The sequence below is a fragment of the Anas platyrhynchos genome, chromosome 11 (assembly GCF_047663525.1).
Source record: "Anas platyrhynchos isolate ZD024472 breed Pekin duck chromosome 11, IASCAAS_PekinDuck_T2T, whole genome shotgun sequence".
Classification (NCBI taxonomy): domain Eukaryota; kingdom Metazoa; phylum Chordata; class Aves; order Anseriformes; family Anatidae; genus Anas; species Anas platyrhynchos.
The window spans coordinates 17827394-17852109 of NC_092597.1; the positions used below are offsets into that span (position 1 = coordinate 17827394).

The following is a 24716-nucleotide window of genomic DNA, read 5'->3' on the forward strand; positions in this document are numbered from 1 at the left end:
GTAATTTGATTATCTTCCTAAAAAACATCTGTATATTGTTTTTTAGGTAGCAGATCTAAACCTAAAAATATGTGGCACTGAATTTGAAATCAAATCTAAAGCATAAGGCTAAAGACAGAGAAGCCTTCCCAGAACCAGCTGTGCCAGTGGAAGGGTTTCTGTCTCCGGTTGCTTTTCAGCTCACATGAACTGCTCCACCAGCACTGACTTAGCCTGCTCCTCAGACAAAATGTAATGGTAACCTGTAAGTAGGTGTGAGCGACAGGGAAACAAGTGGGAGAGAACCTGATTCTAAAATACATCCCACTAATGTGTTGAGAAAGCCAGTGAAATTAACAGACCTGAACTCATTAAATTCAGTTAGAGTCACTTCTGAATGTGTCTCATTAAGTCAAATACAGTTTAAGCATGTGAAGATCCTTTATCAATCAAGAGGAAAAAAAAAATCTCAATTTTCTTCAGAGATTTTAGACAATTCTATTCATTCAGTCTTTCCCTTTTATTTTTCTCGGTCAAGTTTTATCTCTCAGGACAGTCTACAGTCAATAGCCACAAGTATCTAAAATGTAATTGTAAATTGTCATAATTGTCATTTTGATGCTGTTTGTGTTGTTGCTTGTTTGTTTTCCTACAGGATCTTAATTGCTTTTTTCTTCACAGATTTAAAAATACATTTGATGCTTCAGGGAGTTTAATGTTCGAAGAAAAACAGAATGTTGACCACAATCAAACACTCCAAATGGAAAGCGACTCAAAGAAGCAGAAGTACAAAGGTGTGGCAAATGGCTGAAGGTGTGACACAAAGCCAAGTGAAATACAACGGCTGAACACAAAGGCGGAAAGAAAAAATACAGCAGCTGTCTACCAAGCCAATATGAAAGGATTGAAGTGTTAAATAATCAGAAAGGAAAAAAAAAGGGAGAGCTCTCATGCCAGGAAAAAGGGCAAAAGAGAAAGAAGTACAATGGCAACATGGTCTTATACACGCAGGAGGAAAAAATAAGTGTCCAGTGATAGAACATGTGGACAAAGGAAAATAACCCCAATCACAGACGGATTTCCAAGGACACGTGTAGAAACAACCAAAAAATACAAGACAATAAATGAATGAGATGAATTGCTTAAAATATCTGCAAAACAAACAAACAAAAAAATAACTTTTTTGGGGGGGGGGGATGGGGGGAGAGGAGGAAGCAAAGAATCTTTTCCAGCTTAACAAAAACATTCATTTTCTAAAAAGGCCATTTTCTGATACAATTTTTCCCATTCAGCTAATGTCAACCAGCTCTAGTTATGTATTCCAGGCCCCTGGGGCAAAACATAATCTATCTGTGTTTGAAATGAGAACATCTTTGTTCAGACCTTAGGCCAACAGCAACCAAGGGACCTATCAGTGCTGTGGAGAAAAGCAACAGGAAGAGAACAGTAAGGGAACATTTGTGCACAGTTTGAATGTCAGACAGTGCCCAAGCAGTCAAATATACCTGAGCCAGAGTCACTTTTAATATCCATAATTCATCGGGACACCTTCAAAATAATGTAGTGCATTTCCTTCCATTTCAGCTGCTACAGCAGCTTCTGCTGCAGTAAGGTATGAGCTTCCCTGCTACGCAGCTACAAGTAGCTGCAATGTGCTGGCTGTAGAGCCCTTCAAAGATCTCCCAGTCTTTTGCAAGATCAGGTGGTGTCTAGCTGATCAGCCAGCTCACTGCACGAGGACTGTCTAAGCGGCAGGGCAGGAAGGTCCACAGTTCCAGTCCACGTCTGATAACCAGCTCCTGGAAGGCTTCACCCAGGTGGGACTGCCATCGGTATCTCCAAGCTCACTGTTTCTGCTCTGCATGCTGCTCAGACCTGCAGAGTTTCACTAAAGCATCATTTCTTTCCAAGAAGCCACACCTGACAACGCAGCAGAAAATTCTCTTTTCATGCACTAAAGCGCTCGTTCAGAAGAATGGCTGGAAAGCTCGAGAACACCGTACCGTTTCAAAGCTATGAGCCCAGGCTCTTTTTTCTGGCTGCCACAGCTGTGATTAGATGGAAGTATCACTCTGTAATCAGAGCCGCCAAATGGATGGATCAATAGAGAGCTATCAGCAATTAGCACCGTTGTAACTGCCTGGCACATTTTTTATTTATTGAAGCAGGCAAGTCAAGATGCCTGGGGGATAAGCAGCTTCTGGCACATGAAGACTTAAGGCGTAAGGGAGGAAAGGAATGGCATTGTTCCTTTTGGAGACTGCCCCTTGTCCCTGCACTGCTCTCCCAGCTCTGAGGCACGTGCATATTACATGTCATTACAGCACCATCTGATTCACAGCAGAGGCCAGGTGGCACGGCAGGCTAATGCATCTCCCTTTCACCTTTGGAGTCATAGAGGGAATAAGTTTGCCAATCTCGGGATATTCCCATTTGGGTTTTTGTTTGCCTCAGACCTGCGTGTTCGCTTTCTTCACCCAAAGGAGTTTTCATGACTGAAAGAACTGGCAATGTCACAGGGCAGGATTTAGTAGAACTGAGAATCGCTGGAGGGGCAGAACTGGGGAAAACGGATATAAATCAGAGACTTGGAAGCATTAGCTGAACCGCATGAAATAGCTATGATGAGGATGGCTGGAAATATGCAAGTCCATACTGAGGAGAAAAAGAACAGAGCAGAGCTCTTTGGAGGCCTGGGACCAGAAGCTGCCATTCAGGGCTGCGAGGTAGAAAATTGCTGTGGCCTCTGGCCAGTCACACCGCAGCTCTGCTTCACGTTCATAGGTAGTAGGAAAACACCCAACATTTCAATAATGAAACAAATCACCTTATAGCAAGCGCTAATTTTTTAAATACGGTTTTAGCTGTACGATCTCTCCCAGTTGTTTTTGCTCTGTTGGTATTAGCTGTTTCTTGAGGCATGATTGCTTCCAGTTTTGGAATACATTAGTGTTCAGCTTGGCTTTGGGGATCATCCTACAGGAGAAAGGAGGGATGAATTTTAAAAGAGCCAGATAGTATTATTATTTTACACTAGTGGTTACTATTCTTTCTCGCAGGAACACCTCCCTGCTGGTTCTGCCAATACGAGCCAGCTCTCACCCTGAAGGGCAGTTTATTTGTAGTCTGCACCTCACATACAGCTGTAAGAGCTCAACCATGAAGGGAAGCGGTAGGCACATCCTATATCCCAGCTGTAGTTCTCTGCCTGTTACTTCACCCAGCTGGAGAAGTTTGGCTTCACTGCCCCCTGACTGAATTAACCCAAGTTCAGGAACTTAAGGACAAGCCTTCTGAGTCCCAATAATAAGGCCAGAGGGAATCATTTAGGATGTTATCATCAGTGCAAATACATAACCTTTGAGTTCTTGGGGGTAAATTCAGCTCTGTTTCCAAAGCTAATAAAAAGTCTATTGTGTACTGACTTGAGGCAATTTCAGCAGGATATTTCAAGTCAATCTCAGCTGAGTCTGATAAGTCCCCCCACCTTCACCTTCCTTATTTACATCCAACAACTGGACATTGCAAGTCAATGATCATTGACGATATGACACATGGATCTACAGAGCTAGCAAGTCTAATATCAACTGAACTGACAGGGCTGGATCCCAGGTACTATCAGAGGAAAGACAAATGTTCCAGCTGCCAATAGGTGTGCCCTTGCACTGACCTCATGTGAATCACCCTCAGCCTGAGGGAGCAGTAGAAATCAATTAAAATTCTTTGGAGTGCCAAATTTTCCACTCCTTTCTGAAGCTGCTTCTCCTCCTTCTTCTACTACAGGTGGACCACTAATCTGAAACCCTCTTGCATGTGTTTATACAGCAAACAGCTAAAGCTTTAAGGAATTAACAAGATGGTGGGGTTTTTGTTGTTGTTTTCTGATAGGATCAGAGATCTCATCTCTTTTTCAAAGCCCACGGGGCCAAATGTTTGAAATTTCTCATTGATTCTGTGGTTTCCTTTTCCAGTCTTGTTTGCGAAAAGCTCATGACATTTCTCCTACACTTGAGAAGGGCATTTATAGTTGTCACTTTTGCCTACTCTGAGCATCCATCCTACACATGAACAGCTTCTCCCTGGAGTGAAAGAGGACACCTGATACTTTCCAAGAGGGACGTTTGCAGTAGGGATCTGCTCACAGAAGAAGAGCAGAGACTGGGAGAGGGTGCTTCAGCAGTTCTGACCTGCTTAAATGTCCCTTCAGGGTACACTTCAGCTGACTGAGAGAAGCTCTGGACAGACCCCAGGACCTAGTACCACCAGTAGGCAGAGGACGAGCACAGCTGAGAATTAAGCCTTAGGTCTCAACACAGCTCACCCCGACTACTCTCTAAATCCACAGACATCAATTAATAGTGAGTGCAGACAGTGATCTGCTTGAAGCAATCAGAAAATAACAGATCATGTCCTACAGCCCACCCAAAAGCTATACAACAGCAACAATTTTGCATTAATGTGTGTCTGCACTGCAGCTGAGACAATTGTCCTGAAGTGTAAGGACCCCAGTTTTAGCTCTAGTGCTTCGTACCACGAAACCTCCCATAACTCACTTTGTAGACTGGCAAATTAATAGTTCAGCCCTGACTGTCTCACCCTTTTCATCTTCCCATAGTCAGACTCTGAGAGCAGGATGAATGTGGGATCACTATGAGGGTGGTCTGGGCAATGGGAAAAAATGCAAAGTGAGAAGAAATCTGCTCAAAATAACAGTAATAAATCTGAAAAGCACTCATTCTCTGTCAACACAGTCGGTGGTATTGACAAACCATATCTCCTTTGCTTTTTCCACAATTACACCATCAACCAGACTTCTGGAAGCAATAAAAACTCTTTATCCAGTATTGGTATACACTGAGATTTGAAATTACTTTCAATGACAAAATGCAGGTTTGAGTGCTCTCTCTAGCATATGCTATGCCTGAGACATCAGCATCAAAAGATGCTGCAAATGTGTCACAGTCCTTCATTACTCTCAGAATAGCAGATGATCTCTGCTAAAAGGGCACTGTGATTTGCTGGTCAGAACCTTTGCTTAAAAGGGACAAAGTACCCCCGAGTCGAGAATGGCTTTTTTCTTCAATACTCACCTTCCCAGCGATACAGAGACGTGGGCCTGTAACTAACAACTGCAGCAGGCGCACCGGAGACACTGAAGAATTCAGTGTGTTAGCATCATCACTGAGTGGCGATTATCTTGTCACACAACCATTTCCTTCTCTTCGGCAGAAATGGTTAAATTATTTGGAGAATGCCTAAAACACATTTTTGAGAGGGAACTGGGAGTTGATGGATTATGGGAAACTGCCAGCGCTGGCACCAGAGCCATTAAGACTGACTCAGGTCTGATTACAGTTTTGCATAGTGTAAGGGCACATCAGAAGAGGTGTAATTTAAAGGCTCATTGCTTGCTTCCTACCCAGCGTTGTGCAAGAAGTAAAAAACTGCTGGAGTCTGGTCCATTTGAAATCACCTGTTTGTGTTCTACCACAGAACAGTCTACGAAATCTCATAAAATACCAAGTAATGAAAATGCTTGGCTCATTCTGAATTGCTTTAAAGTGGCCAGCCAGCAACTGGAAAAATAGAGCTGGAATTGATGGGATGTTCCCTGAGATTTGCTTTTCATAGCTCCTCTTAAGTCAGAAGCCTGCATTTCTTTGCTCTCGCTTTCTTGAAGAGAAGTAGCTATTTTCTTATGGCTTTCCTAATGCCATTTACTCTCTGCCCTGAAAAGCTACCACTAGCACATGCATGTCATGCAATACAGGATCTCTATAAACCAAGAACTGGATTAGGAAAACAAATGTCACCTTCTGCCACTGTGAGATAGAGGCTGCAGAGAAACAGTTTTTATTTCCATAATGACCCTTGTTTCTGGCTCTGCTCCATTACTTAGAAGCAAATTCATTCAGACACAGCAGCTAGGACTGGCAGAGCATGTTTGTCCTATTAACTTGGATGCTGGCTCTATTCTGACCCAGATAGAGAGCTGAGCAGCTGATTTAGGCTTTGGGAGTTTTCACACGTGTGGGCCAGCAGGCCCTTTAGTTTAGCAATACATCAGGAAGCAGAGAAAGATTTGGTTTTCACTTTGAAAATGCAATTCCTCACCAGGTTGTGATGAGGGCTTGGGGTGGTTTTGAGGTGTTTGCTTTGTGTTTTTACTGGTGGAGCTCTTGTTAAAGAGAGAGACAATTTTTATTCTGTCTAGCTTCCACATCCAAGTGCCAAACAACACCCACTTTGACAGCATCTCTTCATTTTTTTCCTGCCAGGCTCTACCTGCCAGCCTCTGTCATGTTCTTCATATTCTTGTCTTTTTAATTCCTGAGTCTCTCTTTTCTCTACTGTCAGACAACTCAAGCAGGAAGCTGCGGGTCTCCTAAAAAGACCTCAGCCCTAAAACACATCCAGAAACTGTTTGGTCACCAGGAAAATTGCAACTCCAAATAGAAGAAAACTGTCTTCAGTCACAAGGAGTAGTCTAAATCCCACAGCCGATGATTAAGAAGACACACTGATTGCCATGAGTCAGAGTATTTCACATGCAGACACGGTATCATATATTTATCAGAGAAAAACCTGTGTTTTTATGAGCAAAGCGGAAAAAGCCCCAAATACTGTGGTTATTCTTAAATTCTGTAAGCACTTGACATCCACTCTGGGGCAATGAGCATCCACAGAACACTGTCAAAGCTCTTAGCATCCTGTCCTAGCTCACATTGTCTTTCTCTGACTCAACATCCAGCCCAGGAATCTGGAAGCATTTCTTCCCCCACCAGTGTAGCACAAAGTCAGATTCAGTTCCTTCCATCAGAAAGGAAGGCAGTGTTGCAGTCAGGACAGTGATATCCTGGCTGCTGAGCCAGGTCATTTGAATTTCACTTTGCAGTGGGAGCTGGTCCTCAGAGGTGTCAAGAAGCACTCAGCAGCCTGGGTCACCACAGAGGTGCTGGCCCTACTGTTGTACATGCTGAAAAATGGTCTTATAGTGGCAGTGTTGGGAATATACAGTCTTCAGTCTCCTTTCCTAGCAATTCACTGACTTTCAGCAGCAGGATATTTCTGGCAGTTACAAAAATGGGTAAGAAGGTCTACCAGATTTAGAGGTCTGTCTGTTCATCCTTCCTTCCTCTCTCTCTTTCTCCATAAAGCAGTGGATTTCCTTTATTTTTTCTAAGCTACATACTTCTTGACTGCTGGAGGTGGCTGACTCACGTGATGAGAGAAATGAGTGAGCAGGTATTTTAAGTGTGACATTAAAAAAAAATAATAATCCAAAAATACGTTGTGTCTGGAATCATGTGAATCCTGCTGAGTCCAAGTGCAACACGCATCTAAAGAGACTACATGAAGGGCGGGAGGGAAAAATAAAGGAAAATGAAAATAATTTGATATAGAGGAACATCTTTGTAAAAACAACCAGAAAGGCTGGGAGCCATAAAGGGAACACCAGGCAATTTCACAGCAACTCCTCTGGGAATGGCTGTTGTTTTCCTGTGACTTCTAATTAATTATACATGCTAGTGAAGAGATATAATGTGGTTTTGAATAAAAACAAAAAATAAAATTTAAAATGAAAAAGAGATAGGGAGAGGGAAGACACAATGCTTGTGTTAATGCAAGTTTGAACTAATTTCACTTTAATCAGAAGCTGACAGGAAAATGGTAAGCCCTGCTGCTTGTCACATTCGGCAGAGATGTCCCCATTGTCTTTAACTGATAAAACATTTCACTGCTGACCTCCAGTGGGAGGAGAACATTTTGTTTAGTGCTGTTGAGTACAGTTTCAACAGATCTCAGTGCTTATTACAATCTGCTCCATGGCCATCTCTCCATGAGCCTGAACAAATGGGATTTGTGCATCTAAATTTTTATTTTATTTTATTTTTTTTAGGGCCGTAGGACTCTCCTTCTCTTAAAAGCTGCAGCGATCTTCTCCAAGACAAAGCCAGACTAGGAAAATCTGGGCTAAAAAAGGACTTTTGGCTCACCAGAACAAAACTTGGATTAACAAACAGTTTCATCTTCCCTCTCTCTGTATCTCTTTTTCAACTTATATTTTACTTTTTGTTTTATTCAAAACTGTACAAACCTCAAGCATTCTGATCCACAGCTCTGAGCATTGCTTGGAGTTCACAGAAACCATCTCCATCCTCTGTATGGCCTCTTCCCCTTGTTTAGACCTTCTAGAATGTAGCCCACAGCTGGTGTTCATTTATTGAGTTTTATTTGGATTTCTCCAACACAAAAAGCCCTGGTTGCCCTTGACACCAGTTATCAAAACAAAAATAGAACAGCAGTATATCCCAAGAGCCAAAAGGGTGTAGGTCCTCCCAAGCAAAACAGAAAAGTCATCATATGAGCAGTCCCCTCCCATCCCCACAAGCAGATGCACCGTGTGCTTTGTGTTCTGACTGCAATTCACAATCCCAGCCGTTCTGGACCAGGGCTGGGAATTTCTTCCATTGCTAGGGGCCCTTCTTAAAGAAAGCTTTCCACAGAAGCTGAAATGCCTCCACTGAGCAGAACTGTAATAATAAAGTGAAGAAGAGTGCCTCTCCCTTTTCTCAAGCAAGACTTTTCAAACAATTTAGGACTTCAGCTGAGAGGCAGCCTTTCAACTGAATGTGAATATTAACAGGAAAGCAGTTTGGGTCCTGGAGCACACATGGTACAAGCTAACACGCAAAGGGATACCCTCTTCATCGGTGTTGATTATACTATTTGACCACATATTGATGCCCCAAGGGATGCCCTGCATCAAGTTCTCACTGAAGGGAAAAATTAAAAAAAAAAAAAAATCAGAATATCCATCATTAAATCAAAAGGAAATAGTAACAATAACTATCATCACCCAGCATGGTGCTGTATGTTCACATGACAACAATGCAGGACACAGCGTCCTTGCCAGTGTGAGCAATTGTGCTTTAGGTGGCAAAGGCAGCATCTCTTCATGGCTTCCAGTCCCTTCCATTTGTCCCAGGGCACTCTATCACCTGCCTCTGTCCTATCAGACACTTCATATTTAGGGGTAAGAGGTCAGTGATATTCTCCAAACACTACACAACACCAGCTCCATCACACAGCTGTGGCACTTCCAGGCAAGAATCTCTGCGATTCACCTCAGACTTACCAGAATGATACATACTGCAAATCCCTCATTAACACGCCCGATTGCTGTGATGTTTTCAAAAATATGGAAATGACAGGCTATAATTTCTGAATATTCTGCTGATTAGCACTGGCACATCATTTCCTCTCTCCTCTTTTTGGACCCGCCCATCTGTGCTCTCTTGCCTTACCCATAATCTGTGAGCTCTTTGGGGAAGAAGCAGTTCTGCTGGTACAAGTCTGCACGTTGCTTAACACAGAGGAGCTTCAGCTCACAACTCATTTTCTAAGACGCTGCAGATACAACTACTACTAGCAGCAACAACAAACACAACTCGTTTCTGCTCCTGCTCACTCGCATCTGAGCTGAGTGTCAGTGTGTAGCTGGCCTGTTTGTCCAAATCGCATTTTACAGTACACCCAGGGACAAGAATCATCTCTCATCTGCAGGATTATGTGTGGTTTTTTAATTTTTTTTTCTTTTTCCTTTTCATTCCCATTTTCCCATGACAGTAGACCCTGGCTGCTCTTCATCATCTGAAGCCTAGACTAGATGTGCCACTGGGCTGGTGACCACTGGCAACTCTCATGTCCCTGTAAAATAAGGGCACTTAAACAAGCCAGGTTAAAAAAAAAAAAAAGAGACTGTCTTGGACCAGCCAGAAATAGTGGCAGTTGGATGCAAACAGTCATGTAAGGAGGGATGGACGGAAACCACCAATTAACCTCAGACCTCAGGCAGGTCAAAGAGCTACCAAAGGCTACCATTCCCATCACAGATGACAGGGGCTGAATTTAAAGCAATGGCCTAAAAGAGGAGATCATTACAACACATGCCTAAACTCCTGCATTAATCTGCCTTCAGACCTGTTTTAATCTCTCTTGTTTTTATCCAGCTGTATTGCCAAGCACGGCGCTGTGACTCTCCCTGTGGCAGCGCAGAGCTGGTATCCACAATTAAACTTCATTCTTTCAAGTGGATGCAGGGCTTTACATTGCAGGGCATGGAACCCCACTTAGTTGTCATCAGCTATTAACATCATTGCTGCTTGAACTTTCTTCTCGTTCCCTAAATAAATTGATTGTCTGGAATAATGTTGCTAAGCAAAACTTTGTAGGATTTAATGTTTTATCCTAATTAATAGCTCTCAGTTTGGATCTTTGCAGATGAATCTTCATTTCTCCCAGCCACATCCCTGGTGGCACAGACATTTCTCCTTACAAAACTACTTAAATCGTTCTTGGTTTAGAATGTCCTTTCACTCTCATGTTTGTGGTTTTCTCATTTCAGGTATGTGCTACAGACTGGAACTCTTGGGGTCTTTGTTACCACCAGCTTTCTAATCCATGACACACCAATGTTTTCTTCCTTTGTCTTTTACTCAATGTACCCAAATTAAAATCTACAGTGTGAGGTTTCTTTGCCTGTTGTTTGGGATTTCTAAATTGTAACCAAAGAATTGTGCTGTATGACCCCATATTCCACTAAGACTACCACTGCAAGCAATGTCTGATCAGAGACTCTCTCTCCTGCCATCTCTCTACAGATTAAACTCTTACTTCAATGTTTTAAACATCAGCTCTTCTCTGCTTTTCACAGTTCCCCATCCAGCCAGCATATTCTGAAGAATGTGACTATTGAAACGTTGTATAGTTTCAGCTAAAGAAATAAAATCATACAAAATGTTTCTTTTGTACTAACAGTTAATGTCACTTCTGTTCCTCCAACATATGAGTGAACCTTTTATTCACAGAGTTGGCAAGAGTCCATTGGTCAGAGCAAGAACGAACCAACTGGCCTCCTCAGCCCCCAGTTCTGCTGGCTGGCCGAGCTTCTCTCACATCACCAGCAGAGAAATTGTAAGAAAATTTTATGATGAAAAATGTTCTGTGTACCTCTGTCTGAGAGATCACACGGGCTGTGTGTTCCTTTTTTCGCTGAGCATTTCTTACACAAAGCAAGTGATATCAGCTGTGCCACTGCTGGCCGGTTTCCCCCTAGGTCTATGCACAACTGCTTCTGCAGCCCTTCTCCAGCACCAATCTCATCGCTCAGCTCAGGAGATTTACAACTTTACATTTCATTGTGAACACGATGATGACAGGCCAGTCACAGCAGGAAAGGTGACAATCTGGCTAGGTAAATCTACATTAACACAGAGAGGAAGCTGTTCATTGACAGTCAAACAAAATCGAGTTTGCTCTAAACCAAAAACAATGAGCCACGATGCTATTTTCTCTTCCCATTTACAGTGTGAATAGATTGATAAACGCACTGCCACTGTCCACCCCTAGGATTCTAAGATTTCTTCTTCTCTCTAAAATGGAGCATGTATATAATCTGTCAATCCTCTCTGCAAACCACAAATCAGACTTACACCTGTAGAGCGCACAGCCTCGTGAATTTTTCCTCAAGGTTCCTTCTGCCTTTGCTTCAGCTTCTGGGATCTTTCTCCCAGGCTGTCCCCAGCAATTCTGAACTTGTCAGGAAGAGTTTTTGCTTCTCCTAGCGTGGTCTCCATTACCTGCTCCATAAGACAAGCCTTCAGATGCCTGATTAAGAAGTCCTGAGAGAGAGGGATGATGGTGAGAGTATCATACAGATTATGATTCACAAGAGCTGCTTCACATCCCAAAGCTCAAGAGAGGTAAAAAGAAAGTCAAGGCAAATCTAAAACCAGACTGTGTCTGCTGAAGACCAAAAAGTGCAACAGTGATTTACAGCCACTTTTACTCCAAAATTCCACACTTCTGCCTCTAGCACAGGAAAGGGATAAAGAGAATTAGGCAAGAGGTTCTCGAGAACAGAAGCACACTTCTTGCAATAGCTGATAAAAGCCAGGTGTGGGTTGTCATTACCTTCTCTTACTTTAAGAAGCCTTTTCAGTTCACCAAAGCAAAACGGCATCAGGACTAATACACAGACACATTTTGATCATTCCATTCCATATTTCTTTCACTGTGACAAATGAGATGTTACTTCTTAAAGTGTATTCTCTACTTATCAGACTGGTTTCTTGTTTCACATTGGGTTTTGCAGACACTATACTTTAAGGAGTCAGAGTATGATGGAGTGCCGGCTAATGCCTGAATAAAACAGTCTCTGAATTCTGAAGATGAAATAGAGAAAAAGAAGAAACGTGTCTTGTACAGAAATGTCAAACTATATCCTCAAAGTGACATACTTCCTTCTGGGGAGCAGCTGGAACCCATTTGAAGGAATCTTCAATATGTGCTCCTCACAAGAGGAAGGGGCTGCAACTCCAGCTTTTCTCTACAGGCATTAGGTCACATATAGGGAAGCAAATGAAATTTTTACCACCTGGTATTTTGAGTCAACTCTCCACATATCTTAACTTAATAGAGCACCTTGTGGAAGGTAGGTTACTCAACATTTGCAAAGCATAATACTCTTCCTCATAGAATTTGTTAAGTAGGGCTTGAATTAATCCCCACCCTCTACCCTAGACACCTATTTCTGGAACTGTTTACCCTATATTACCTTGATATTAACACCCTCTCTGAATTCAATTAATCCCACCTAAGATTCCAGCTGCCCACTGGAAGTCCCCTTCTCTTCCTATTGATTTGACAAGCCTACTTCTTTTTAGCTGTGTTGCCTAGATAACTGTGTTGCCCTAGATAACCCTGCTATGGGCATCATGTGGGCTTCAGGTCAGGTAGACTCTTAGTCTGTGACCTCCCAGACTTCACATTGTAGCACAAATTCACACCCAGCTGACTGCCTCCCACCTTCTCCATGCAAAGATGCCCTTAAACTCTGTCCTGGTGGTTTTTTTTTTTTATACTAGGATGGGAAAGTGGCAAGGCAAACTCAAAGGAATGTATTTCAAGGAGCTGGATGTGCTCTTCTTGTCAAGTGTGGACTGAACCAGCTATCCAGAAGCTTGAATTAATAATGTCACCAATTTTGAACATCAGCACAGAGCAGAAATTAAACTGGTACTTCAGCATGGGGACAGACTGATCGAGGACATTTCAGTAAGGCCCAGGACTGTGGACCTGATATCTTTGGGACAATCCAAGATCATAGGAATTTCTCTTCAGCTACAGCTGTATTATTTCACAGAAACTCCCAGCACTTCCAACTTGCTCTGTATATGGCTCACACTTTTGCAGACACTTCTTTCCTCTGCTACAGGTTGCACTACGAAATTCCATTCCAGAGGCATTCGTACTGACAACCAGTTAGAGACATCCTTAACTGTACATGCAGAAACTGGCAAATATTGTCTATAAAGCAACAGGAGTTTGGCATGGGAACATCTCTTACAAACTGCAAACCTGCATGTGAGCAGATCATCTTATGTGAATACGAAAGAAAAAAGTACTCTACAGAACCTTAAATTCTTCTACACTTACCTCAAAAGCTACAGAAAGATGATAATTAAAACATTTCAAAAATACTGAACACAGTTCTGGAAAATGCACTGGAGCTCATTTTTAAAGCTCTCTCTTGCTTTTCAAGCCATGGACACTGCAAGAATCTTCAGAGGCTTTGATTGCAGTGTGTAATGGTCATGGGAGAAGTGAACTGGTGAGCAAGGAACAGGTGATGAGGTGAGAAACGCAGGGAGGTTCATCACAGAGCTCTGCAAGTTATTGCAAGGATAGCACAACCATACACCCAGATATACACACTCTCCACAGCTATGCATATGAGTGTCTAGCAAACTACCACACTAAGTGCATCTGCTAATGCAAAGGGAGGCTTGTAGAAGATAGCGGATTAACAACCCAGAGCAGAAAGCCTAGCTCCACTGCACGCAGTCTCTGAAAAAAGTCACGCTGACTCCTTAGGGATGGGTTTTCATCTCATTGGAGTCTGTGAGCTAGTTTCATTCAGATCAAATAAAGAACTGGCAGTAGAAGATGAAGTTTTGTCTTAACCTTTGCAAGTGAGACACACAGCTGAGTTATGGGACCCTTATGAGCTATGATACACTGGCTGAGTAGCACTAGTTTGGTTTGACCTGAATTTTTAGCAAATAAATTGTGACCCAATTTTTTTTTTTTTGGTGCCAGTTAAATGAAAAACTTAATCTCTGATCAGTTTTGCAGAAATTGGATCGCAATGGTAGATTGTGCAAAAGGCCATGAAATCGACAAACGCATAAATGAGAACATACAGTAAATCTAATAAAAAATCTTATTCTTGTTCATGTTACTACTAAATCTTCTGTCTCTTTTTATTTGGTGGATGGGAGAGACAGCCTTCCAGGCTATAGGTCACTTGTCTTTTAACAAGGTACATTTCTAATCTAGAGAGAGAGAGAGTGCATAAAGAAAAGAAAAGGGGGGGGGGGGGGGGAGGGGAAGGAAGAAAAAAGAAAAAGAAAAAAAAAATCAAAAGACAAGCACATCCTTCAGCCTTTTGTTTCCACAACATCCACTGATATTTCACCACTTGCGTGTTTTTTCACTGCATTTAGAAAGTCATTGAAAAATGTTAATGGTCTGGTGGCAAAGCAGCCATTGGGAATGAAGAATGAGCCAGCAATGGAATGAGGGTGTGCAGCTAATGATTTCCTACACGAGCTGATTAAACATTGCCCTTCCATCTCTTGCCACCTAATTCCCTCCACTGCTGATTTATGGAAAAAAAACACTGTGTATGGCTCCTGCAGTTTTATTAGCCAGTAACAATTTAGCACCACAAGAGGCTTTTCCCCAGCTTCTAATTTTCTTATAATGAAGAAGAACAAAAAAGGGATGGAGAAAAATCATTGTGCTCTCTTTGCTAAAGGGTTGGGTTGGGGGGGAAGGAATGAGGGAAGTTAGTCCAAAAAAACTAACAGAAATATCAAAGAGGGCACCAGGTTCAGCACTTGGGATCCTGTTTATGATGAGAGGATCATTACTTCACAGAAATCATTATCCTTTTCAAGGCACAGAAGAAGACAAGTACAAGTTCCTATAAATGGAATCTGTCTGGTGCTATTTCAGTGTGTTTAAAAATAGCTCTACACCTCATTTTCCCTAATGCAGCAATGCTTGCTGCTAGGTCCTTTCCCGTAAAAGATCCATGACATTTCTTGAAAAGTTAAGTAGCGAGGATAGGGGCAATCTGTCCAATTTATTTTTATTATTTTTATTTTTCTTATTCAAAGCCATTCTAGAAATGGAAGCATAAAGCCAGACCGCTGTATCCGCACCAAGCCCTGCTGCAGTTCAGTGCACTCCTACGAGGAGCAGGAGTACAGACGTGGGAACCTCTGCACACCAGAGGCTTTAATTTCATGAGTTTGTGAGGTATGGGGTGAAAGCTGCAGTCAACCACCACAGTGATCTCCAAGCGATTCCAGGCTGGAGATGGAGAGTTTTGTAGTGGGACTCAATACAAAAGGAGCTGCCAGAGGTTTCTACCCTCTGGGAGGAACTAGCAGCCCACTAGACCTTATTAATGGGCTTACAGCTGGTCAAGTGGCATTTATTCTGCCAACCATTAGGCATCTTAAAGCTGGATGCTTAATCTAAGTTGGTCACTTTGGTATCTTCTGTTTTAAGCAGAAAGATTGGTCGCATCTCAGACTGGGGCCACCTCAGTGAAACCAGCACATTCAGTGCACTCAGCTGGCAGATAACTCTTCACTTTCTTTTGGTTGAGTGGATTTTCTGCTGGCCATACATGCCAAAAAGGCTGTAAGCATGAGACAAAAGCCAGACACAGTGAAGGAGGAGAGGCAGAGATGTGCAATCAGGACTGGGCGGCAGTTACATTGGAAACGATCTAAGGATGAGTAACGATCTATCTCAGAAATGTAGGAAATTACATACTAGATCAAACCCATACATATCTTATCTCTGACATCAATCAGCACCGGGGATTTGAGAAAGAAATGCAGGACATCTCCTTTACTAAAAGACTATTTGATCTGCCCTGCTATTTTTTTTTTCTCTTTAATTCCATTAATGGCAGCCTTGGTCTGTACTGGAAAGTTAAGTTCCTTGCTAAATCACTGCAAATTTCCCAGATATATTATAAAAGCTGTATGTAAAATCTTACTATTCTTATTATCTGAAGAATTTAGAGAGACTGCAATGATGGTCACTTTCTGAACCAAAGCAAAAGATGCCACTTGCATATGTCAGTGTAGAGCTATCACAGGTGAATAAACGTCAGTCAAGTTGGTTGAATTCAAGTGCTATATTTCATTACCAGTTTGATGCACTTTTGGCCAGAGATGATGGAAGGTTTCTTAAAAGCTCACGTGAAATCACACCATGGTGCCTAAAGAGGGGTAATAGAAAGGAGGGAGAAGAGAGACAACAGGGAGGCAGAGGTGGTGAGAGCACAAACTGGAAGGCTGGGCTTGCTGTTTGCACTGGAGCTGTGAAACAGAGGGGACACATGGCTGCTTTTGATGGCTATGTGAGGGCATGGCACAACTCAAACCCTTCCTCAGCTACAGAAAACCTAGTTTTCCCCTGTGCTGACACAAAGAGAAGAAGTAGGGATGCTAGGCCAGCTTTTCCCAGCAATCTCCTGCCCTAAGTAACTGCTGTGCTGACTTTGTCTGGAGCTGGTCTCCAATTTAGTGGAACTTCCACTTTCAGGAGATGGATTTTTGAGTATGTAGTATATGAAAAACATAAGATCATCTGAAAGCAATCAATGTGGGATTTTTGTTGCATTTGCATATAATAATAATAATAAAAAAATAAATCAACATTTTCCTACAAGCAAATCTTCAGGATCGGGTTGAGCCTCTTTTAGGTTTGACTTGAAGCCCAGTGGCGACCACTGTGCCAACTGAGGGCTTTTCTCAAAGTTTTGCATATTGGAGAAAGTTATTGTATCTGCATTACATCCTATACAAGGACTTAACTTGCTCAGGACTTTAGATGCCATGGCTACAAAAATAGTGATCACACCAATGAGACACATCCTCAACAGAGAGAAATCAGGGAACTCTGTTAAATCTTCCAGAGCTGTGTCTATTTAAACCAGACATGAATCTGGCCTAATCATTTTGTGAAATCAATACTGAGCTGTAATTGAAGACCAATTCAAGAAGAAAGGTAGACTTTTCTTCTGATTTCCCTCTTGAGATCAATTGAACATATCTATTTGAATTTTCAAAGACAAAAGAAACAATATTGGCCTAGATATCTCCTCAGTTATGGCTGCCAAAAATTGGTCACCTATATCCACATCTATTTTTTTTTTAATTCTAATTCTCCACACACAGTTTTGTTTTTTGTTTTTCTTTTTTTTTTTTTTCTTGGAACAGACACTGACACCAGAGTCCATCCTTCTGCAGAAATATTTCCCAGTCTGCTTTCTCTTCCCCAGACAGATATACAGATGATGCAATTTCCCTGCCATCATTTCAGAATGAAAAGCTTTTGATAAATCTCAAATTGCAAAGGCGTTTGTCCCTCTCATTCTTCCTGACTTGTGCATTGAGAATATGCTGCAGCAGAATGAAATCTGAGAGAAAAGAAAGTGTATGTCTGTAGGAGAGAAAATGATTTAAACAACAGAAAGGGCACAGTCAGATTTCCCTAGAGTTCAAAAATTTATGTTGACCAAAAGGTCATCTTGGCATAGAAGGAAAATGGAAAAGTTCTAAGAGGAAGGCAACAAAGAAACTGCTTAGCATGGAGATACTAATTCCATTAATAATTAGGCATTGAAATAAAAAGTGCTAAACTGTTCTATGACAAAAGGCTCGTGCTTCACGCACAGTATGCATGCAGCGCTGGGGAATCATGAATTCAGAGAGCCATGTTTCCTTTTATATTTACACAATGTCAAACTATGATGTCCCAAAATCGTAATGGGGGTCTGCAAGCCCTATCATAATAATAATAATAGGAGCTATTTAAGTCACTGAAAATAACATACATTAGTGTGAGTCAATCAAAAGCCTTCTCAGCTGTATATCAACAGGCTGTGTGTGCAAAGGTAAAAAGAAGAAATGCATGATATACTTTCCTGGATCCAGTCCTGCTCCCACTGAGGCCAAGAGCAGAGCTCATGTTGACCTCTCTTATAGCATAACAGTGTTTAAAAGAAGAAAGTATTATTTCCCTGTTGACAGTTCAGTCTTTGGGCAACGCCATAAATAAAAGCTTTGAGTTCTCTTCTGTGCCTTTTATCCCCGTGCCCAGAAAATGCAATTCTTGTATTTACAGTCTGTACAAGACAGGTGAAACAGTTCTGACACAGAACGGCACAAGCCCACAATTCAGGTTATTTACAAGTGACAGGCCAAATAACAGGGGGTAATTTGCACCAGAATTCCTGGACAAACTTTGGCATTTATAAGTGGGTAGAGGTTTAAGACAGGTAGTCAAAGTACAACTAGTACAACTAGTTGTTGTACTAATAAGTACAACTACTGTGACTTTCTCCCACACCCCAAAAAGGTATTTCATAACAGATGACATATTCTGCATCACTAATACTGAAGTGTCACAAAAAAAAGATGGGGAAAAAATAATATAAATAAAGTCTTTTGTTTTCTTTATAAAAGGAACTTTACAAAAGAATTTGTGTCAATAAAATACTTTTGTAGGGGGGTTCTTGGAAGCTTTTCTGATTTCCTGAAAAAGACCCATTTTACCAAAGCTGTGTTTTCCCATGGAAAATGGCTTCAATTAAGTTTTCCTGAATGGCAATATGTCATACCCCATATGCAAGCTAGAGCTAAGCACTGGTGATTCCCATGTTTGCTTAGATATTTATGGCATCATTTATAACTACTCCATTATGGTGAGAAATATTTTGACTTCACTCTTTAGATACAGCTCAACAGGGCCTAGACAGCTGACAAATGACAAATTGGAGCTAGTCTGTGCTTACACCTAGCATCATTTTAGGATGCATTCCAACCACCTTCCTCAGACCTGTGTGCTGCACCGGGTTGCCAGCAATCATTAAAACAACAGTGCTAATCTGTAAAACAGAAAACCTCCTGTGACAGAGATGACAAATATAAATTTTATCAAAAACCTATGCAACAGGCTGTATGTAAATCCTGGCCTAGATTTCCAACACGTCCTTGGAAAGTATTTTGATCATCATATATCCTTTATATAGTTTAAGAAGAAATATTATGCTGCTGCCTTCATAAATTTTATATCTATGTCAACTTACAGAAGACACAGTGTTGTCTTCCCATCCTCACAGATCCTGTACACCAAGTGTTCTTGCGTTACACAGAGAAAAGTCTGTAAAACATCCAGATTATAGATTCTTCCTTGAGTACAATTGCCATGAAACGCTATGATAATGTTAATTACTTTCGGAGGTTTCAGAAAACACAGTGTTCAGCAGTGACTGCTGCCCTTCCATTCACATGTGGCTTACAAGTATTAGTTAAAGGTCTTTGTTGTAGTCAGCAGGTTTCTGCTGGCCTGGTTTGAGGCACACTGACAGCTGAGTCATGCTCTTCAGCAGAAACACTACGTGTGTTTCTATTTCTCTTGTAAGTGTTGCCTGTGGAACAGATCTTTTTTCTCCCCTTTCTCCTCCTTTATCTCAGTGCAGCAGTCCCTAATCACTTCCCAACTGGAAAAGTCTGGATCAGCTCAGAAAACGTGGAGCAATGTCAGATGGCTGGAGTTCAGTTAGTATGAACTGCATGCTCTCTGCTGTTACTTCTTAGGAAGAAGGGAGGCCCCTGGATGGCAGCATATTCAATGAGAGGGCAGATGGCACCAAATCACGTGTAAGGCTTTGGATGGGTTACTTTTCCTAGAGTTTAGCTCTCACATGTACTGAACAAATAAGCAGATTTGATATTCATACTGCCTCAGATGTAGGAGGACGAGATGTAGTAGGCAAAGGAGAGGAAGTCCACAACAGAGTCAAGTAAAAAGAGCAAGCAGAATATTAATACAGCATCTTTCTTTTTACTGTGAACAATCTGCTCCTTCCACTACCTGGTTAACTAGATCATTCCTCTGCTTGCTATATTTTTCACTGTCAAAACAACAACAACAAACAAACAAACAACAACAACAAAAAAAACGCCTCTCTGCAAGGACTAGACCACAGGTATCAGACATGGTAAATACTGCTCCTCACTTCACGTTAACAGGCTTTCATAAAGCTTGGTCTAGCGGTAAGTAAAAATAATTAGAAATTATACCCATCAGTTCAAAATATTGACATACATGAGAGAATATAGAACAGTCTTAAAACACCTCACTGTGGAGGCCATGATTTATTATTCCCATTTTTACAGGCAGCAAAACCAAAGCACAGAGATGTAAGAGCCAGCACTGTAGGCACTTTATGAAAAATGCAAGAGTTGCTGGCTCCCAGCCATTGGATCTAGGGGAGAGCTCAGCCTAGAACAGCCCATTAGTTTCATAAATGATCGTTGTCGAGTAGTTTTAGTAGCATTCTCTAAATGGATAAGACTAAAAAATAAGTTTCTTGAGAAACAGGACTAGCAAAGCCTGAGTTCCTATGGATTCATCTAACCCACTTCTCCAGTCTGCAAGAGACCCAGTTCCCCAGCAAAGTCTTCCATGAACACCAAAGCATCAGAGCAAGTCTGAAACAACCTGTAGGTTGACCAAGACTAGTATGCCAACTGGCCAGTCCATCTGCTGCTGCACACAGGACACACACCAACTGACCTCAGCCTTCCCCACACTAGTGGGGATGTGACCTGAGTCTCTCTGCTCTTTTCTAACATCTGTTTTCAAAACGCTTTTAGAATCTTAGTAGGACACCTCCCCGCCTCCTTCCACATTTGGTTGAACAGGCTAATGGATTCATACATTACCAGGGAAGGACAAACAGCATAATCACTAAGATATTTTTAAGGAAACAAAGCGACCTGCAGTACTGCTGACATTCACCAGGAGCCCTGCTGGCTAGATACGATGAACAGCCAGGGAATGACAAAGTCGTAATTGTCTTCTGAAGCTGGTTAATAAGAATCACATTTGAAGACAAATAAAGTGGTGCTGTCTTGATTTAACTCTCCTACATAGCATGAATGTGGCTTGTTGTATCTTCAGCTTCTTCATTCGATAGCATACGATCAACTATTAACAGTTGATTCATCAATATTTTTCTTAATTTAAATAAGCATTGGAAAAAGATCCTAAGAAGAATGCATTAGAAACAAGGAGTGCAGTGAGATGAGGAGGACAACTTCATGCTTACAGCTTTCAACCCCCAGTCACACAGCCAGCCCAAGGGTTGGCCTTACTCTTTTTAGGTCTGGCACTTTGGATTTCTTGTCTCTATCTAGCCTGGATCTACAGGTTAAGAAATTAAAGCCAAAGCAGAAAGATTGATGTTTCTGTGTTCTACCATAAGTTACTGCTTGTTTTTTCTCAAACTGTACCCTGATTTATCTATTCTGTGATAGTAACCCTCAATGCTCATTATTTAGGAAGGTCACTTACAAAGCAATTTGTTCTGCCATCCTCCACTATGCATCAGCTGTATACATCTCTGAGTTCTCCCAGCACTCAGAGAGAAAGCTATAGCTTTAACTTCAGTGTCTCAACTCTGATAATTAGTAGGCAGAAGCATGCATATATAGAGAATGGTATTTTTCTTGCTCTTTCTTGCTATTATTTTGCAGTAGAGTTCAGCAGCCTGACAAAGCAATGAAAACCACTAGGGCAGATAATGTGCAGACATGGAGAACTTTGACATGAGAGCAAAGGTCTGTTGGGAAACATCCTCCTGTGTTGTGCATAGGCGTGCATTCTTACTGGCTTACAGTGCATGCAAGATACTCTCTCCCTCCTTCACTAAACACCAAGTTATTTCATATGACCTCACCTGCACTAACACAACTCTGCAGTGATCATGGAGCAGCGGATGGGTGGTGATCAGCTGTGTTGTGTTTGTGTCGAATAATAAAAGATGGTATCTCTTCTCAAGCTCCCAAAGAGATCTTCTGAGCACCACACACCTAGTTTAGTTTTTGGCAAGTGAATATAGGCAAAGGAAATCCAGTTTTGATTAAGACTGGTAAACCAGTATGTGCAATTCATTAAGAGTATGATCTCATGCTTCCTCACGAACCAGTATAGTCTGAGTCTGGATGAGAGAAGGGCCTCTAAGGAAAACCCAGATGTTGTAAAGAACTAGTAATTAATATAGAATGCTCTTCCTTGTTAGTCTGTACTGAACCAGTGCCCAATGTGCAACTATCTTTCGGATAAGACAGAAAATCAAGGTCTTGATTACCCTGTCCTTTCCTGCAAGCATAAAAATTTTTAAATCCAAGGTTCTGGCCAAATTCCAGTTAAGAAGATTATATTATGTCTACATAAAATACTACTGTTTTTTCTCTATATACCTGTTAACAAATTTGATGTAGTTCTTGCTGGAGTAGAGCAGTTGCAGTGTTCCACCCCAGAAGTGTTGCATTTCAGCAGGGAGTGAGCAATGTCTTTGTATGCTGTGAGAAAAGCCCTCTGGGATTCTTTCAAATGAAAGGAGCTAAATAAATCTCAGTTATTGCTATTATGACTTTCTCCGGCATTTATCCACAGAATAAATGGATAGGTAAGTTGATTTTCAGGCTGCTCTTCATTATTTGCTGAACAAAACTACCTGAAAGTGCTTCACTATTACTTATACAAAATTTAATTTGGTGACTAATAGACCCAGGCAACTAAAGCAGGCAGAAGTCTATAATCAACATAAGGAGACTTGTATTTATTAGGTAGTGACTGGGGACTCCCAGGCACACAGAGGTTCCGTGAACTTTCCAAATTGTATACTGGGCTTTTGTAAGGTTCCCAGGACTCATTTGAATTCACAGAACTTTTGTTCCTCTCTAACTCACATTCACGTGGCTAGATACTAGTCCCCACTTTAGCTGCTTTGAAATACAGGAAGAAATCCGCTGCTGGTTTCTCTTGTACCTGGCTGCCCAATTCTTACAGCTTTCCCATAACACAAGAAGTCTAAAAAAATAGCTCGTGCAGCCAGGATGTCTTTATGACCTCTGTTGCTTAGCTACCAGAAAGGTCCTACATGGCTACTGATAGCGGACACAAATATGAGCAGCTTGACAGTGCTTTTCTTTGCACTGGGGGCCTGCTGGATCCATTCTTCACTCTGTTGTGTTTATTTATATTTCACTCCTTCCACCGGCTCCATTTCTCAAATGCAAACCAGTACAAAATGTAACCATGAATAGTCCAGGTCTAGCTGCAGAGGCTTTGATTTTTGAGACCATCCAGAGGCAAATGAACACATTCCTCCTCCTTAATACTTCAGGGGAGGAAAGGAGAGCACAGCCCAGGGAAGGATTGTGTTTCCACCACTTATTACACCTCATTCCAGAAAGGCCAACAGTAGGAACATTCTCAAACCCAAGCAATTGGGGTTTTATACAGTGGGATCAGATTACCATAGATTCAACATTGGCCTTCTGCCAGACCGTGGGTAGTCATCCTTTCCCAGCTATTTCGTGCCTCGCACAGAAGTGTTCCTTTCAATGTAAGAAAAACTGTAGGACGCAGTGACAGCAACATTAGGGTAATCCGACTCTTTCTGACGTGAAGTTTGTTCTGACCCAATGCCTTCTATGGGAAAGAGCAACTGCTCAGGAGAGATGCTTTCAGATCAGGTTGCTTAATGCAGAATCATAAGATTAAGCTCTAAGGAAAACAATTTTTCTACTACCCGCTGATCATTCATTCCATACGCTCCTAACCCCTCAAGGACAAGACTTGCTGACCGAGCCTGTCCTTTCATATACTCATTCTAGCACCTTCTGACAATCCAGAAACCCCAAACAAATCCATACTAATAATTCATGGATAACTTACTCTTCCACATTAGATGCTCAGATAACCTGGCATGGGGATGAATAAAGATACATGCAGACACCTAAAGGGCAACCCTTCTGTATTCATCCCGAACACACTCTGACAGATGAAATAGTAGAATGTTTCTCAAAGGTCTGGTGGACCCTTACACTGTAAAGGTTTATAGCATTTATCATAAATCCTTGCTGCTGAAGCAATATACTAATATTGCAATGCTAACTCTACAGAGCCTGCCTGCAGCTCAGTTACTGACTCAGGTCAGGTAGCTATCTATATTGATTAAAGAGCCCGTGAAACTTCACTAATTAATTTTCATAATTAGCAGCTACCTTCTTAAAGTTTGTTTTACCTTTACAGCTATCCATCTCCCTAAACGGTAAATAAGGGGTGGATGTATCAAGCTTCTACGGAAAAAGGTTTCTTTTAAAGCCTTATCTGGACTAACCAGATGGAAACAGACTGTATCAGAAACCTGTAAAAACTCCCCTTAAGTGTGGTGCTAAATTATTTGCTACTTCAAATTCTTTTGTCATAGAAGCAACTGTAATCCTTTACATAACTAAACTTTTTAAGGCAGTTTCCTAACTTCCCCTGGGACTGGGAATTTGGATGAGACCAACTGGTCACTCTGCACTATAGGATCTGATGTCCAGCTGTTCAGAAGAAATCAGACCTTTAGGCTACTGGAAGCAGATAGAAATCCTGAGCCAACTTCAAGAGTACAAGGTTTTGAGACGAAAGAAAGATGTGTGAGGAACTGTAGAGGGATCCACCATGGCTCTGTGATGGATAGACAGCTAACTCCAGAGTGGTGATGTACACAGAAGGGA

At 41.6% G+C, this 24716-nt stretch overlaps 1 protein-coding gene across 5 annotated transcripts in view; it reads right to left on the reverse strand.

The window, feature by feature from the left end:
• Positions 1–24716, reverse strand: part of AGBL1 (AGBL carboxypeptidase 1) — a 447272-nt gene that overhangs the window by 187409 nt on the left and 235147 nt on the right. The window contains exon 23 of one of the 5 annotated variants that reach the window (XM_027466124.3): positions 1161–2955. The exons of the other annotated variants lie outside the window; for them this stretch is intronic. Coding sequence (XP_027321925.2) covers positions 2820–2955 — 136 coding nt within the window. The 3' untranslated portion in view covers positions 1161–2819. Of the gene's footprint in view, positions 1–1160; positions 2956–24716 lie in introns of those variants that run through there. 5 annotated transcript variants of the gene reach the window in all.